This window comes from Tasmannia lanceolata, unplaced genomic scaffold (assembly GCF_043159265.1).
Source record: "Tasmannia lanceolata isolate RefF3 unplaced genomic scaffold, GAP_Taslan_0.1 ptg000037l, whole genome shotgun sequence".
Lineage (NCBI taxonomy): Eukaryota > Viridiplantae > Streptophyta > Magnoliopsida > Canellales > Winteraceae > Tasmannia > Tasmannia lanceolata.
Window position 1 is genome coordinate 19,581,625 of NW_027518714.1, and position 16,773 is coordinate 19,598,397.

General features: G+C 40.3%; 1 protein-coding gene across 1 annotated transcript in view; it reads right to left on the reverse strand.

Annotated features, from left to right (window-relative positions):
- LOC143862159 (rab GTPase-activating protein 22-like) overlaps nucleotides 1-3,887 on the reverse strand; it is a 53,821-nt gene extending 49,934 nt beyond the window's left edge. Inside the window, exons 1-2 of the mRNA XM_077373154.1 lie at nucleotides 3,713-3,887; nucleotides 3,113-3,264 (exon numbers count right to left, since the gene is read on the reverse strand). Of these exons, the coding sequence (XP_077229269.1) occupies nucleotides 3,113-3,235 (123 nt within the window). The 5' untranslated portion in view covers nucleotides 3,236-3,264; nucleotides 3,713-3,887. The remainder of the gene's footprint in view (nucleotides 1-3,112; nucleotides 3,265-3,712) is intronic.
- Nucleotides 3,888-16,773: the final 12,886 nt, after the last annotated feature.

Here is a 16,773-nt window from a genome sequence, read left to right on the forward strand (position 1 = left end):
CACCAAAGATGAAGAATATGCTAGAATGACACTAGCAATCCCGAGACATCGCACCAAGGGGATTAAGACATTGCACCATAAAGAACAGACATCGCATCCACACGAAAGAGAAAAAAACTTCAAATCTTTATCCATTCTATCATAGCATAGCATCATCGTAGCATCCATAATTCATCAACAAAGAAAAATGCGTGAGACTTACAATATATGAGAAAAAGAAGAGAAATGGAAAGTTCTACAATCCTAAACAAAAACCTAACACTTTTAGATTAAAATAGCCTCTAATGACTTAAAATTCTCTTCCCACTTAAAATTTCCGTATTGCATGTGTGGGGACCTATTTATAACACCCATAACTCAAATAACATAAGCCGTTGTTCGGTTTGCAAGAAAGGAGTGGAAAGAGATGGAAAGGAAACTCTTTTCCTAGTTTCCACCACTCTCGATTATTTGGTAGTAGAAGAAAAGGAGGATAGCACCTTCCCTCTAATCTATTCCAACACTGAAAATCTTTCCATCTAAAAAGGTCGGATGCAGCATTCCTTCGCATGCAAGGAAAGAAATATTGGGTGACGTGTAAGTCCCGTCCTCTCGAACAAAGTCTCCAACGAGTTGCCTTAGCATCTACTCTTAACCCTGACCCTAGATTTCTATATATTTCATTTTCAACCACTTATCTTTCTCCTATCATCAACAGCACTCGAGATTCGTCATTTAATAAGTCGTTTTGCATCTTTGATCGGTACGAATGGAGTTTCTCTAGCTTTTGGTTCCATATTCACAACTGATTTCCATGCGACTGGCTGGGAAAACCGGCAGATGGCTTATGCAAGTCTTCTTCCCCAATAATTGTGTTTCTGGTACTCACTATCAGATTGGCTGCAGCAAGAGAGGAATCATGAGCTACTGGAAATGGCTGACAAGAAAAGTATGGCTTATGCAACTCTTCCTCACCAATAATTGGGACAGTTCACTTGTCGGCAGAGAAAAACTGCAAGGGGTCCGGCCATGACTGTTAGGAAGAAATCAGTATTTTTTGACTGTATGATCGTCGGCTGGTTGATAAAGAAGAAAACGAGGGGAAAAAAACTCCTATTCCAGCTACCTCACTCAGAGTCTCGCCGGAAATGTGGATTCTCTTCCCCTTCGATAATCGGATTCAAGCCTTCCACCGTCCATGAGTCAAAGTGGCTTCCTTGCCATGAGTTTTATTTGTTTTTTATGACAGCTTTGTACATATTCGACTGTCCATTTGGTTTCATACACTCATGTGGAACCACTCCATTTGAACCAGCAAACATACACTTTGAGTGGTGTAACGATCAAGATTATACATTTCGGTGGGAACCATTGTAGATTGGCCATTGAATGAAATTCCCATTGATCAAGTCCTGGTTGTTCGATCAATGGACATCTTGACCGTTGTATCAATGACCATTTATTGAATAATGGATAAAATGGCCTGAATTGTCCTGCGAATGAGATTTTCAAACAGCAGCAAAGCCCCACAACTAGGACACAATTAAGTGGCTTGGATCATTATACCCATCAGCCATATGTACTTGATGATTGGATCTGGACCATTGCTACAATTATATGTTTAGATAATGGTACCCGGTTATAGTATTAACACCCCGCATAAAAGTAAGACTTTTATTAACTTAACTAGCGTGATCGTTTTTCTTTTCCAATCAATATACATCTAAGAAAAAGCTTTTTTCTTTCATGTTTCTTCTACCGAACGATGAAAAGAGCATTTCTGGAAAGTAAAGGAAAAGGAAAGAGTGGAAAGGCCTTTCCGTCAAACCAAACAGGCCCTAAGTGAATTTGATGGGAAAAGAATCTACTTACCCCTGACTTGAAAAGACTTAAATAACACACTGAAAGCCTAATAAAACTCTTTTAACATAAACAATGGGCGACATCTTTTTAACTTCTGGATTCTTCATGCAACATTGGATGGTCCCCCATCACTAAGTATTCTATGACTAGCATTTTACGGTCAATCTTTAATTGCTTACTTGATACAGAAATTAATTGATTTGATATTTTGATGCATAGTTGCTTGATTGAGTTTCTATGCATTAGTAGTAGATAATTTAAACATGATTTTTTCTTGAATTTTGAAGTTTGAGTTATTTAAATTAAAGGAGTAGGATTCATGTAGTTTAAAATTTCACCTTTTCAATTTTCATAATTCATATACGAAATTACAAATAATTAAGGACGGATGAATGTGACTTTCTCCTGGACCGGTGTCTACATGTAACAACTTAAAGCCTAATTAAATCCACTACATTGTCTTGAACACTTGAAATGATATTGAAAGATCATGGCATTAAAAAAGGCCCAAAATATTCACATACAATATAAATTGTAAAAAGTTATAATTGTAAATCTTGTGTGCCTTGCACGTAAAGCAATCAAGGACCCTTGTACCTAAGTCATTGATCACGTAGATGGCATCCCCAAATGTCATGGGCTCCAATCATTTCATGTCAACAACATTGAAAAGTTAAACTGTTATAGAATGAACACAAACCCATCACATGGTTCAGAATTCAATACAAACTTGAATCCAATTCAAGAATGAAGATACAACTTCAGTTGACAAAGCTATAAGGGCCTGTTTGGATGCAGAGAAGATTTTGATTTGGATTTCTCACATTTGCAGCCCTTTTTGCATTGTAATTTGGATCCGGAACAAATTCTTGGATTTCCAATTCAGCAACTGACAGTGAAAAAAATCAGGTTTCCAAATATGGTGTGCAAATAAGAAATTGGAAATCCACAGATCTGGCAGTTTCCGTCACCCTATTCGCTCCTCAACCTCTCCCCTCCACTAGGAAGTACCCCCTTCCCTCTCTCTCTCCCTCAACATGAGCTGCCGAATCTATTCATTTTGTATTCAAAACTCAATTCCAAATCCAAGTACAATATGTGAGGTATCCAAACGGGCCCTAAGTGAATTCAAATTAAATAGTTAACCCGGTGAATTTGAAGCAATGCATCCACTACCCACTTTTATCAATAGAAGTTCCAAAACAGTAATAACTAGTCAACTGAAAACAACACTAAAATGCAAGCTCCTAGACATTTCTAAATTACTGACCTTTGTAGGAGAGTGATGAAGGCAAGGTTTCTTAATCTCGCGGACGATGGAAGTGACGTGATGCAGATTCACCGAACCAGCCCTCCCACAGATCCATTGTTTATCATCTCCATCAAAAGACATCGACAAACTCCACCTCCAACTCTCACTCTCTGAAGCCATTCAATCCATAAATCAATCCAATCATCCAAAAATTCAAACAGAAAGGAAATCCCCAAAAAACAACTCCATTTCAAAATCAAACAGATCGCCTTAACTATAGAAATACAAATAACAACACTTGGTTGATAAAAGTAGAAGAATCAATAAAAATGTACAGAAACCCTAATTCAGTAAGATCAAATTGATTCAACCCTAATTCAGTTAGATCAAATCGACTACAATATTTCCTGATCAAATCTAACCGATTCAAACAAAATGAACAAAAAACTACGTATAGAATCGAATCGTAATCCAATCGTAACGAATATTCAATACAATTCAGATGAATTAATTCGAAGAACAAAAAAAAATTGTGATTAACTGATCAGAGATTTCAAATCGAACTCCAACTATTCAGAGGAATTTGAGAAATCTAAGGAAAATAACGAATCAAATCACCTGAAAATGGAGGAGATTTTGAGATCTGATAGTCACTGATAGCATTTGAAGAAGATCTCCATCGCCATTAACAGAGAAAAGTTTTTAGTCGCTGGGTTTTGTTCTTCTTTTATCATTTTTCGTGTGCGTGCATTTATTGATTTATTTTCTACTTTAATGAAGGATTTGGCGTAAGGCCTTAGACATGTATTTATTGTTTTCTCGTCATCTTAAACTGCGCTCTGTGCGCAGTACGCACAGGAGCCTAGTGAAGTGCTTCGCGGAGAAAAGTGGGGCCTGGAAGAACAAAGATCGTGAAAAGGGTATGCGCATTACGCATACGTCCTTCTTCTAGCGTAAACTTCTTCGTCATTTTTCTGATATTTTTCACGTTACAAGTAGTGTGAATTATCCTATAGGGGGTGCGAATTTATCATTTCCCAATTTAAAGTCGTTTATGGTATTTTATCCTCGGCGTAACGGTCAAATAAATTTCATGACCGAATATATGGGAAAGATCGGACGTATTTCCGAGAGAATTACGAAAATACCCTTCAATTTTTTCAGAACATTGATAACGGTCCCACATGATCAAATAATCCTGGCCCTTCACCAGAAGGCATCTTTTTAGGATTTTTCAAGAGAGCCGTTGATTTTGTAGCTCTAGATCTAAAAAGGATGTTGTGCTCATGTACTCAATCAGAACCGTTGATCCGTCTAAATGTTGTTGAAAACACCTGGATTGGAGTATCCTAAACCCTTGATCCATGCAGCCTTGTTTAGGGTTTCACGGAAAAAATTGGGACCATTTATTCTTTTTCATATTCCTTCTTATGCATGGGATGTCCATTCGAGATGGGACCAAGACTATGCGAGTCATCTAATGATGTTCTACAAGATCAACGGTTTAGATTTACTATAAGATCTAGATTTCACAGACATGCTCACACGCCCCCTATGAGACCCAATTTTGCACTGGTTCTCTTTTTGTTATGACTAGTCACGAATTGAGAATCATAATCACATGCCATGAGGTTGTTTGATTGGGAGATAATCTAACCTTGAATCATGTCATAGATTGCTTGTTGTTATGGATTGCTTGTAATCATGAATTAGTTTTATCTTTCGCTCAACAACTTTGTTGGCTATCCTAGAATTATTTAGAGAAAAGTACGGAATGTGGGCTCATGTTTCGAGAAATTGCAGATTTTGAGCACCTTTTAAAACAAGAATGAAACACGGGCTAATCTTCAAAATCAAGTGGTCAAAAGACCTTATACCCTTCTGACATCGACAGAGTCCTCATTTTTCATTACTGCCTACTAAATTGGTGCTTTCACAAGGCTTTGTTTGGTTCGTTTGAATGTGTATTTGAACCAACATAATCTTGGGTTCGTTTCCATCTTGGCCGTCGGAAATAACTAGAGACGGATGGATGCTTGACACGTGTTGGAAAACTTTTTGGAACGCTGACGTTATTGAATACTTTTTGGAAAGCTGATGTTATCTTTTCTCACTTCTCTTTTGGCTTACGGTAACGTTATTGAATACGTCTCTTTTGGCTTAGAATCTTCTCCCTTCTCTTTTGATCGTCAATATTTATGCCGGTGTACCCATTATTTCCGCTGGCGTACACCCTATTTTTGCTTACACCCTATTTCTGGAGGTGTACCCCATTATTTACGCCGGCGTACCCCATGAATTCCGCCGGTGTACACTCTATTTCCGCTTGCACCTTATTTCCACCGGCGTACCCATGAATTCTGCCGGCATACACCCTATTTCCGCCGGAGTACCCTTTAATATTCTAGCGGCGTACTCTAGAATCCGGCAGCGTTCTCAGGCAAAAGAGACTTAAGAAATAATAAAATAGAGGAAGTCTAAACTGCAGGGAGCCCTTGGAAAAAAGAGGTGAAAGGGCTCCCCCATTGGCTGCACATCACCATCATGTTTGACTTTTCAGCCGATATTAATGCATGATGGTGATGTGTAGCCAATAGGAGAGCCCTTTCACCTCTTTTTTGCAAAGGCTCCCTTTAGTCTAGAATTCCTCAATGAAATATTCAATAACATCGCCGTTCTAAGCCAAAAGATACGTATTCAATAACGTTACCATTATAAGCCAAAAGAGAAGTGAGGACCAAAAGAGAAGTGAAAAGATTCTAAGCCAAAAGAGACGTATTCAATAACGTTACCATTCTAAGCAAAAAGAGAAGTGAGAAAAGATAATAATTGACTTTGGGTTGTCAGCGTTTCAAAAAGTTTTCCAACACGTGTCAAGCATCCATCTGTCTCTAGTTATTTCCGACGGCCAAGATAGAAACGAACCCAAGGTTATGTCGGTTCAAATACGCATTCAAACGAACCAAAAGAAGCTTCATGAAGCGCGCCAATTTAAGAGGCAGTAATAAAAAAGGAAGACTCTGTCCATGTCAGAAGGGTATCAGGGTCTTTTGACCACCCGATTTTGAAGATTAGCCCATGTTTCATTCTTGTTTTAAAAGGTGTCCGAAATCCGTAACTTCTCGAAACATCAGCCCCCATTCCGTACTTTTCTCAATTATTTATGACGTGGATGTTTGTTTCGTGTGGTGTTAATAAGGAATAAATAATCTATATGGACGAAAAAGTAAGAGGAACCCTTGCAAGTTGCAAGACCTCAACAGCAATGGTAACATGTTGAATCCACGCAACTGGGGAGCAACCCACACTGTTAAAATGACCAAAATACCCATATCTCAAAGAAAATGAACAAAATGGCCTTATTTCATTGAAAATGAATAAAATATATCCCATGAAAAAGCCATATGTGGCATAGAAAATGACCAAACTAACCCTAATTCCTGTCAACTATGGGTGAAAGAAAGACTAGAGTAGTTATCGAAGCATCTCTTTTGCATAGAAAATGACCAAAATATTCCTATTCCCTATGAACTCTGGATGAATGAAAGACGAGAGTACTTTGGTCATTTTCTAATAAGGGCATTTTGATGATATTATATAAAAAGGGGTATTTTGGCCATTTTCATAAGATACGGGTATTTTGATGAGGTAGGAGTATTTTGATATTTTACAATGAGAAAAGGGGTAATTTGCTCATTTACTATGAGATAGGGGTACTTTTGTCATTTTCTAATGAGGAATGATAGATGCAAGAGCGCCCTTGCATAAAGAGCTAGAAAATGGCACTTGATTGGATCCACATCGTTAAGTGCAACCAAATTTACTTTCTCAACCGATTTTAAAAAGTTACCAAAAATGACGTGGATCCAATCAAGGGCCCTTTTTTGGCTCTTTATGCATGGGCTCCCTTGCATCAATCATTCATCTTCTATAATATATGAGTGTTTTATTGTTTCCTATAAATTATGTGTTCTATGATTTTTTATTTTTTTTCAATTTTGGGAATTTTTCAAAAAATCTCTTCTTTATTATTTCTATGTTGTATTTTTTTCCATTTCTCAAAACTAAAAAATATATATGCAAATGTTGTAAGGGTACTTTGGTTATTTTCCGAGGTAGAGGTATTATTTTGGCTTCTTTCTAAAAGATAACGGTATTTTGGTTGTTTTTTATAAAAATGGGGGTGTCTTGATTATTTTATGACAGATGGGGTGTTTTGGTCATCTTCTATATGATAAGTGCATGTATTTTAGTCATTTCATATGAAATATAGATGTTATAGGATTTTTTATTTTTTGACTCGAGTATGTTAGCTCACCAACTTCTCCAAAAGCTGGAGAAAGGCGTTATTTATCTTCTATACTTTAACACTCCCCCATATGTGTGGCTCACTTGGCACACATGTAGACATGTGGTCCCACTTTGGGCTGACCATCACATGTGGATTTTTGCTATCCGAGAGGTTTGAACTTGAGACCTTTGACTCTGATACCATGTTAAACGACCAGTTACTCCAAGAGCTTAAAGAAAGGCGTTATTTATCTTCTATACTTTAACAGAGCAAGTGAAGTTCCCTCGAGTATCTAGAGTTTCAGTTACACTCATTTCCAGGTTAGAGGCATAAGTTAGGATTGTTTCTATCCATGACAGTTGTTCAAATGCCAAATCGTACTTGTTTAAAAATAAGCTCTACATCCAAACAATTATTGATCAATCAAACAACCGTGTATCGTGTAGGACCGATGAGGGCAAAAGGGGGAAATGGGAAATATATACATAAAGACAACTGTATTAGTTATTGGTCCTTCGAGGGTTTAAGGCACCCAAAGGTTACTTTGGGTAAAATTTGAAGAGGAGCCTACATGATCCCACCTAGACTTGGCAAACGGGTGGGTCGGGCCGGGTCAACCCGCGGGTGATGCGGGTGCGGGTCACATGGGTCGGGTTAAGAGATGACCCGCATTTTTGCGGGTCAGAATTTTGGTGACCCGCGCGGCCTGTGGGTGGGTCGGGTCAACCCGCGGGTCACCCGCAAATTCAAATAGTAGGTTATTTTGGAAAATATTATCACTGGATTTTGATGAGGGGGTATGGCCGGCACCGTGGGATGATCCAAACCGTCCATTAGATGGCCCACAGCCTAAATAGGTTGTGCCCCAAAAATCATTTCAATAGGTTGATCCTAACCCTCCGATCTATAGAGGGTTAGGATCAAGTGATCAACCCTCTAACATTCAAATCGGAGGGTTGGGATCAACCTATGGTGCTAGCCACAACCTATTTATATTCTATGGTGCCAGCCATAACCTATTTATATTCTATGGTGCCAGCCATAACCTATTTAGGCATCAAACCCTTAAAAAATAGATTAGCATGACAAAATCACCATCCTTTGCATTAGAAAAAAAACGCCATCTAACTAGATTAGCATAACAAAATCACCACCCTTTAAAAAGCCAAGTGACTTGCGGGTGCCCGCGGGTTGACCCGACCCGACCCGTGTTTTTGCGAGTTGAGTCACCTGCGGGTTAGTTTTGACGGGTCACTAAAACTCAGACCCGTGCCCGCAGGCACGGGTCGCTTTTGCCAGGTCTAATCCCACCTAGGGCCGTCAACGGATTAAGTTGGGCCAATGAATCTAGCGGACCTTCAATGTGGTCACCTTTCAGCCTAATAAATAATTCTTGATTCCAAAATCAACGTCCAATTAATAGATGTGTTGCATGCGTAAAAGTGTACACAATAATACCTTTATGTGATTTTTAGTTGTGATCAAATGATTGAGAAGATAAAAATAAAATAGACCGGGCCTAAAGGAAATACATATGCAACAACTACTTTAGAAAAGAGGGTTGGAAGAGTTCGGTAGTGATAAAGGGGTTTGATGAAAGTGAAAACCCACCAAAGAACGTTTGGTTTGTCCACGTAGAAAGAATCTCTTATTCTTCAACTTTTGTTTTCGTTATTCTATTTGTAACCTACTTTTTAGGCATGAAATCTTTTTTCGCTTGGCTTGATTATGGCCTCATTAAAAAGGTTATTCGATTACCTATCCAACGAGCCTAAGATCACGCAATCTGGACTTAATTTGAGAAAGTTACATGCAATTTACAAGTGTAGTGCATGCATATTACGAGATTTCTATTTTAGGATTATTTTAGCCATGTTTTTGGCTTTTATTTAAGTTTACTTTAGATGAACGGCTTAGATTAGTTACTTAAGTCTTAAAGTAGCTTTTAGGATTTCTTTTCTTGTAAATAGATATTGTGAATGGACTTCTTTGAATTATTGAATGAAACTTTGCTTTACGCTTTTGAGTTCGCTGAGAACTTTTGAGTATTTTCTAATTTCGTTTTGCGAACTCATCTTCGATGAGATCGAAGTAAATTTTGTTTCATGGTAAATTAGTGTCTCAAATGGTGAGAGAGGAAGGCTGGTGGGAGAGACTTGAGAGGGCACAGATGAGTAGAGGGTGAGAAGTGGCTAAAAAATAAGTAAAAAGATCAATCGTATTCTAGGTGGGGTTTTTTGTTTCCTTGTTTTTCAGGTTTTTCTTTCCCTCTCCCCATTTAACCCGTCTCGGGTCTATCCCTCTCCCATCATCGGGTAAGCTAATATCCCAGGAAAAAACCATGGTAGCCAAACATGACCTTACTGGAAAATATTTTCCAAGGAATTTTTTATTGGAATTTTTTCTAGGGTGGGTTTGTTTTTCCACCTCTTGCATAACATGAGCGGGTCCCATCATTTTACAACACATATTTTGATAAGGTGAGGCCCATCATTCTAGGCCACAACATTGGGTGGAGCCCACCATTTTCCACTCGTATTTTGATTGGTAGGGCGCAACATCTCTGCCAAAACTCATGCATATGGTGGGGCCCACCATTTTACACCCGTGAGTAGGCGCACCATCTTCAACCAAGTCCATGTACAGGGTGAGACCCATCATTTTACATCATGTTTTGAAAAGGTGGGTCCCACCAATTCCACTTGGATCCATGCATTGGGTGGGGCCCGTCATTTTACCTTGTGTTTTGAAGGGGTAGGTCCCAAGATCTTCACCCAAGCCCATGCGTAGGGTGTGATGCACAAGCAACCCCACTCTTCCTACTCAACCGTGAGGTTCATTCGGTGAGGGTCGGGAAGATTTCTAGTATAAATGAGTAAATATAGAGTATTGTCGATGAAATTTGGGATAAAAGTGGGGTGGTATCGGGAAAAAGAGGTGTCTTGTTGATAAAAATTAGGGCTGCAACTCGGGTCGGGCGGGTAGGGTTGGGTAGGGTTTTTTTTTCGGAAAACCCACGATTCCCAAACCCGGCCCTACCCATGATAAATCTCGGGTCGGGTCAGGTCGGGTCAGGTTTTTTCACGTTGACGCAATTTTTTAAGGAAAACTCTTGTTTGGCAAGGCAACTCAACTCATAGAAGTAGAAATTACACTCACATTACACTTGAATCAAACAATGATGTAATTACACTCACATTACACTTGAATCAAACAATGATGTAATCAAACAATGTTGTAATTACAATCAAACAATGCTGAATCAAACACTAGAATCAACTCAACTCATAGAAGCAGAAATTACACTCACATGCTATAACAGTGGGTGCGTGGGTTTTCACTTTTAACTTTTAACTAACAATAGAAAAAAAAAGTACATACTATAACTTATGTAACTCGGGTCGGGTCGGGCCCCCTCAAACCCGGCTCGACCCGAGATTCATGCGGGCTTTTGGATGCTCAACCCGGCTCGACCCGAAACCCGTGAAACCTGAACCCAACCCAGGTTATTTTCGGGTCGGGTCGATGCGGGTCGGGTAAAACCCGGCTCGAGTTGCAGCCCTAATAAAAATGAGGGTTGGGTCAGGGAATATAGGTGTTGTGTTAAGAAAAATTGGGGTCGTGTCAGGACAGGACCCCACTCTTCCCACTGCATCACACAACAGGCTTCCTTCAACCATATTTCGGTTCTTTTAGTCAGGTTTGAACGCATATCTTCCTTCAACCATATTCACTTACATATACAGATGAGTGTAAAATGGTATTTTTATATGTTCTACTGTGAGAAGAAAAAAAGTATAGGCCAGCTGTTATTTCAGAATTAAAATGTAATTTCTGAGTCATTTTCTCTTGTTTTTACAAGAGATTTTATATGGTGTAAGCCCTCGTAGTCCCTTATTTTTCAAAATGTATTATACGGACCACACTATAGGATGATGCAAACTGTCCATGTGTTGTGTACGGCACATAAATTTAGGGAGTGGTTTCCTATTGGAAACCCAACTCTCCACCCTCCTTATGCCTATCTATTGCGGTTTGTAAAACCATGAGAGTGGAATTGCCGTTGAAACTCGGGTTTGAAATACCCACAATACAAAGACTCTAAAAGTAGGTATTTTGCCGTGTACTTGTGAGAGAGAAAGTTAGAGATCCTTGTGTGTGTGTGAGAGAGGGAACAATTTCTCTTCAAAGGGGTGGGTTCTTCTCTTGTAAAGGGTTGTTCTTGGGTTGTTTTATATTTGAGAGAGTGAGTGTGTACTTGTGGGGGGCGGTTTTTTCCGGAGCGCGCGGGGCGGCAGGGGATCACCACATCAAGTTCTCTAAGAGTGTTAGTTGATCTGCGTTTTTTGTGAACTCGGGATTGTGGTCCGGATTTCACAAGAAAGAGAAACTCATAGTCGCCACCTAAGTTAGGGCCTAGGACCTTTGTCTGTTCTTCCGATGAAAAGGGGATAGGTACCCGAGTTTCATTGGAGGAACAGTAACCAAATTGGTTCTTTTGCTCTGGGCCTAGAACCTGTAATTTTGCTTTATTTCTTAAGGCATGGTCCATACATATATCTGGGTAAGAGTTATGGTTACAATCGGAGAAGGTATTAGGCACCCCTCTTGCTAGGGTAAATCCGGTCTTTTGACTTGATTTGGCATTTTTGAAGAATTTAATCAGAATAACTTATCATTTTATCCTTTATTTGGATTATGCATAATTCCAGAATGTAAATAAAATGAATTGACAAAAAGAAAGAAAATAAGCGATTGTTATCCAGACTGATGTCGTATGCTGTAATATGAGTCCCGAAAGATCTCGCAACTGACCACAATCAGGTTAACTAAATCAAACGGAAACGACAATACATACGGGAAAAAAAACTCTGGATTTATGATTACCTCCGTTTGTCCAATACCGTGGAGCGCCAGGGCTCTCGTCTCTGTCTCGTTGCCTATGGTAGGACCGGAGACAGAGTGGTGGGATAAGGAGAGGGAACGTAGCCTTATTTACAGAGAATAGAGGGGTTTATATTACAGGATCTAGGGCAAAATGAGCCATAAATCCTGTAACTACCCTGCACCGAGTTTTGTAATAGAAATGTAGAAAGATGGGAAACAAATGTAAATTTACCAGAGGAGCGCTTGTCAAGAAACCGGCGGCTTAACGACGTTGATTGGTCGAAAAGGGCTTTGGGTTTGCCAAGATTTCGGCAGAACAACGGCGCAATTCAGATAATAGGGCATCGCGTTCTCCAAAATTCAGCAGAACAACAACGCTATTTTGATTAAGGGGCTTCGGGTTTGTCGGGATTTCGGCAAAACAATGGTGCTATTCAGATAAAAGGGCCTCACAATCTCCGAAATTCAGCAGAACAATGACGCTATTTTAATGAAGGGGCTTCGGGTTTGCCGAGATTTCAGCAGAACAACAGCGTTATTATTGAAAAATAGTTCGTAGTTCTGTGAAATTCGACAGAATAACGACGCTATTTGAAGGATGTCGCTCCGAGTCTTCGAAAATTCAGTAGAATGCAGACGCCCAGTATGAGCTACCTAAGAATTTCTCTACTTCCTCTCTTCTAAAGTAAAGAAACTAGGATTTTCTGAGATTCAGAAGAGAATATCAGAAGGAAATCCCCTAAAAATAACTCTAGAAATTAAGAAAATAAATAAAACCAGAAGTTTAAAACCTTTCAGAGAGTTAAATTCTGATTTTACTCTTACCCCTCTATTTATAGGGGTTCGGGTCCAATTTTTCCAGAGTGCGAAAATTTTCCCACTTTGAGAAATTGGAAAAATTCAATTTCGAGAAATGTGATTTTTCGTCTCTTTTGATGGGTTTTTTGGGGAGTTTCGGCGGACCGTAACTCCTCTGTTTTGACTCTGAATCACACGTGGTCAAATCCGTTGGATTCCTCGTTCTGAGGAGATTCCAATGAACCTAATATCGATGGTTTTCGGAACACGTAGTGTTTTTGGGTAAAAACGAATGTTATTGACTCAAAGCTAACTTCTCGGTTGAAAAGCCGTGTGAAAACGGGCTTTTTGGCCGTGCCGTGAAAGGTGGGATACCGTGTACAGATGGACTTTTGTTTCACCTCTGGGGTAAAGTTCATTTTTGAGAATTATTTCCTAGTTTCGTAACCTAGAGAGATTGAGAGAAAGACAACATGTGCTCTGTGACTCGTCATGAGACTCTTCCTTGCGACAACCTATCATTAGTTCCACCTAGACAAAATTGGGTGTCTACAGATACCCCTCTCTAGTAGAAGGTGCAAGGCTAAATGCCAAAGTATGGAGACAACAAAATTTTGTCACTGGGGACTAATGATAGGCTTGAAAGATTCACATCGGGTCCTTATGTGTATAGCCTTCACCGAAGAATCTTGCTGTCAGGTCCTTGAGTGGAAACCTCTCGTTGATGGTTTTTTGAGTTTTGAAAAATACGACTGTTAGAACGAGTCTTGGGTGAACGTCGTTTCCAACAGCCGAGAGGGTCATATGAAGTCAGATCTGACACCTGACTTGAAGATGGACCTCGGGGGATGTCGTTCTGACATCTGATAAAGGAGATGCAGAAGTGGCACTTGATGATTGGTACGACGGATCGTATGCAAGATTTGATTTCAGTAGAACAGATGCATGACTGTCATTTGCTCTTTGATTTGGTTAAGCGATTTGATGTGATGTGATACTGTATTTTAACAGTCTCGATTTTGAAAAGATTTTTCTTTGACATTTAGAGTTGATTTGTCTTACCAAAAGACTAGTGTTTGTACGGATACGAACACTTACAAAGGTGAGACGTTCTTATAACATCTAGTTCATGGTTTCTGATTTTGGGGAGCCACCGCGTAGAAATGGACTTACTTTCAGGAGAGCCACCGTGAGATAATGGGTTTGCTCTGATTTAGAGGGTTACCGCATAGAAACGGACTTACCCTGGAGAGCTATCACGTGGTGACGGGTTTGTTCTAATTTGGAGGGTTACCGCGTAGAAACAGACTTACCCTAGAGAGCTACCACGTGGTGACGAATTTGGTCTGATTTGGAGGGCTACTGCGTAGAAACGAACTTACCCTGGAGAGCTACCACATGGTGACAAATTTGCTCTGATTTGGAGGGTTACCGCATAGAAACGGACTTACCCTGGAGAGCTACCACGTGGTGACGAGTTTGCTTTGATTTGGAATGCCTAAGTGGGCTTCCATAATTTGAAAGCCTATTGGCAAATGCTCTCAGGGAGGCATTGGTTGTTTGCTCAGGGCAGATGCTCTCAGGGAGACTTTGGTTGTTTGCTAAGGGCAGGTGTTCTCAGGGAGGCTTTGGTTGTTTGGATGCCACAGGGGACTCACACTGGTTGGATGCCTCATGGCAGGTGCTCTCATGGAGGCTTTGGTTGTTTGGATGCCTCAGAGGACTTACACTGGTTGGATCCCTCAGGGGACTTACACTGATTTAGATGTTATGACACTAATTTCTGAATGACTTGGGGAATCAGGGAGCGCGTGTTTTCTGTTGAAAACTGAACGCGGACGACTCTCTGAAGGCATGCGCATTTGAACTGATGGGATCTGTGACGATAGGTCCTGATTTGTTGATGGAAAATGGATCCTTGACACGGGATCCGAGGGATTTTCTTATTTGATTGGCAAGATATCTTTGCTGACGGTCTGGTCTTGATGACTAGGCTCTCAACAAAGGCTTTGGGAAGTGGGGGCGAGTCCCCTGACTCTCTTTGAGAGATACTCGGTTGTCTAGCAACTTTTTGGAGACAATACATTATATCGACTCTGGTGGGGAAGACCACAAGAGCTAACGCAGCTGGTAGGGTCCTTTGATTGCCTTAAATCAACCGAGAGCCAACATGAATTGATTCTGCTAGAGGGGGTCCGCCAATGCTGGGGAGTCGATGTTCTATCAACAACGTGAAGAATTGACTCTGAAGGGGATGGTGACCACCTGCCAACAACAACAAAATTGGTCGGGTTCGACCGAGTTTTGACAAATCCAATGATATTAGGAATGTAAAAGCGAGGGTCCTTTTCCAGGGAATGCCTGAAAGGCATTTATATGCGTTGACTCTACTGGGGAGACGGAATCAAGCACTTGATTTTGCGGAGATAAACCAAGGTTTACCAATCTTTTGGGTGCATGTTACGATGGTGAGGACTCTCTCTCTCGAGTCTCTAAGTGACCTTGGAGAGTATTTTTGGGCTTTGCTGGAGAGGCTTGGGGTGGCAGTAAGTTGCCTTGGAGTAGACCCTTTGGCGAATGAATGCTTATACGCTGAGCTGGGAAGAAGTTGGGGCAATTGAGTGCCTTAGACTAATTTTGCCACGATAGGAGACTCCTTTGGAGTAATTGGGCTCTACTGGGGATGATTGACAAGGCCTTTGTGGTGCCTCAAGGATCCCGTTGGAAAAGCTTCTTTGAAAGGTGCTAGCTGCCTCAAGAATGCTTTATACATACCCAGGGGGGAAAGATATACAAATCTTTGGCAATTCAGGAGTTTAAAAAGTTTGACTCTGCGGGGAGGACCTCGAAAAGATGTGCCTGGAAGCTTTGAGGAGTGCCCAAAGAGTTGTTTGATTCATCTTTGGAAGATTTTGGGAGTCTGCAGAAGAAACAATGGTGAAACAGACCAAAAATGGCGAGAAAACGACAAAAAATGGGGTCGAAATCCGAATATTTCATAGTCTGTGAAATATAATTTTGCAGCCTGTGAGAAATTTTCACAGACCGCGAAAATATTTCGCTTTTTCCAAATTTTTCAAGCGGATATATATATATATATATATATGAGGAAACTGTTGGTGCGCTTAAGCTCACCAAGCTTATGGTGCGCTTAAGCGCCCAATCACATGGGTCCCACATTTTCTGTGGTGATCCAAACCATTTATTTGCAAGGTCCTTGCATAGATGGGGGGTGTACCAAAAATCAGCTCCATAGAATCATCCTAACCCATCCATTTTTGGAGAATCATCCTAACCCATCCACAAATCTGCCCAGTTTTGTTCTCCACAAATGGAGGGGTTAGGATGATCCTATGGAGCTGATTTTTGTTACACCCCCTATCTACGATAATACCTTGCAAATGAATGGTTTGGATCACGACAGAAAATGTGGGACCCATGTGATTGGGCGCTTAAGCGCACCATAAGCTTGGTGAGCTTAAGCGCACCAACAGTTTCCTATACATATATATATATACATATATATATATATACATATATATATATATATATTTATCCATACGATATTCATTTGTTTCATTCTCGTCTCTTTTCGTCCGTTTTTGCTCTGAGATTTCGAGTTCTTTTTCGCATCTTTTCCGCATTTTCGAGTTTTCTTCTACTCTTGGTCATTATGGTGCGCCCCACTTACGAGGGAGGAGGG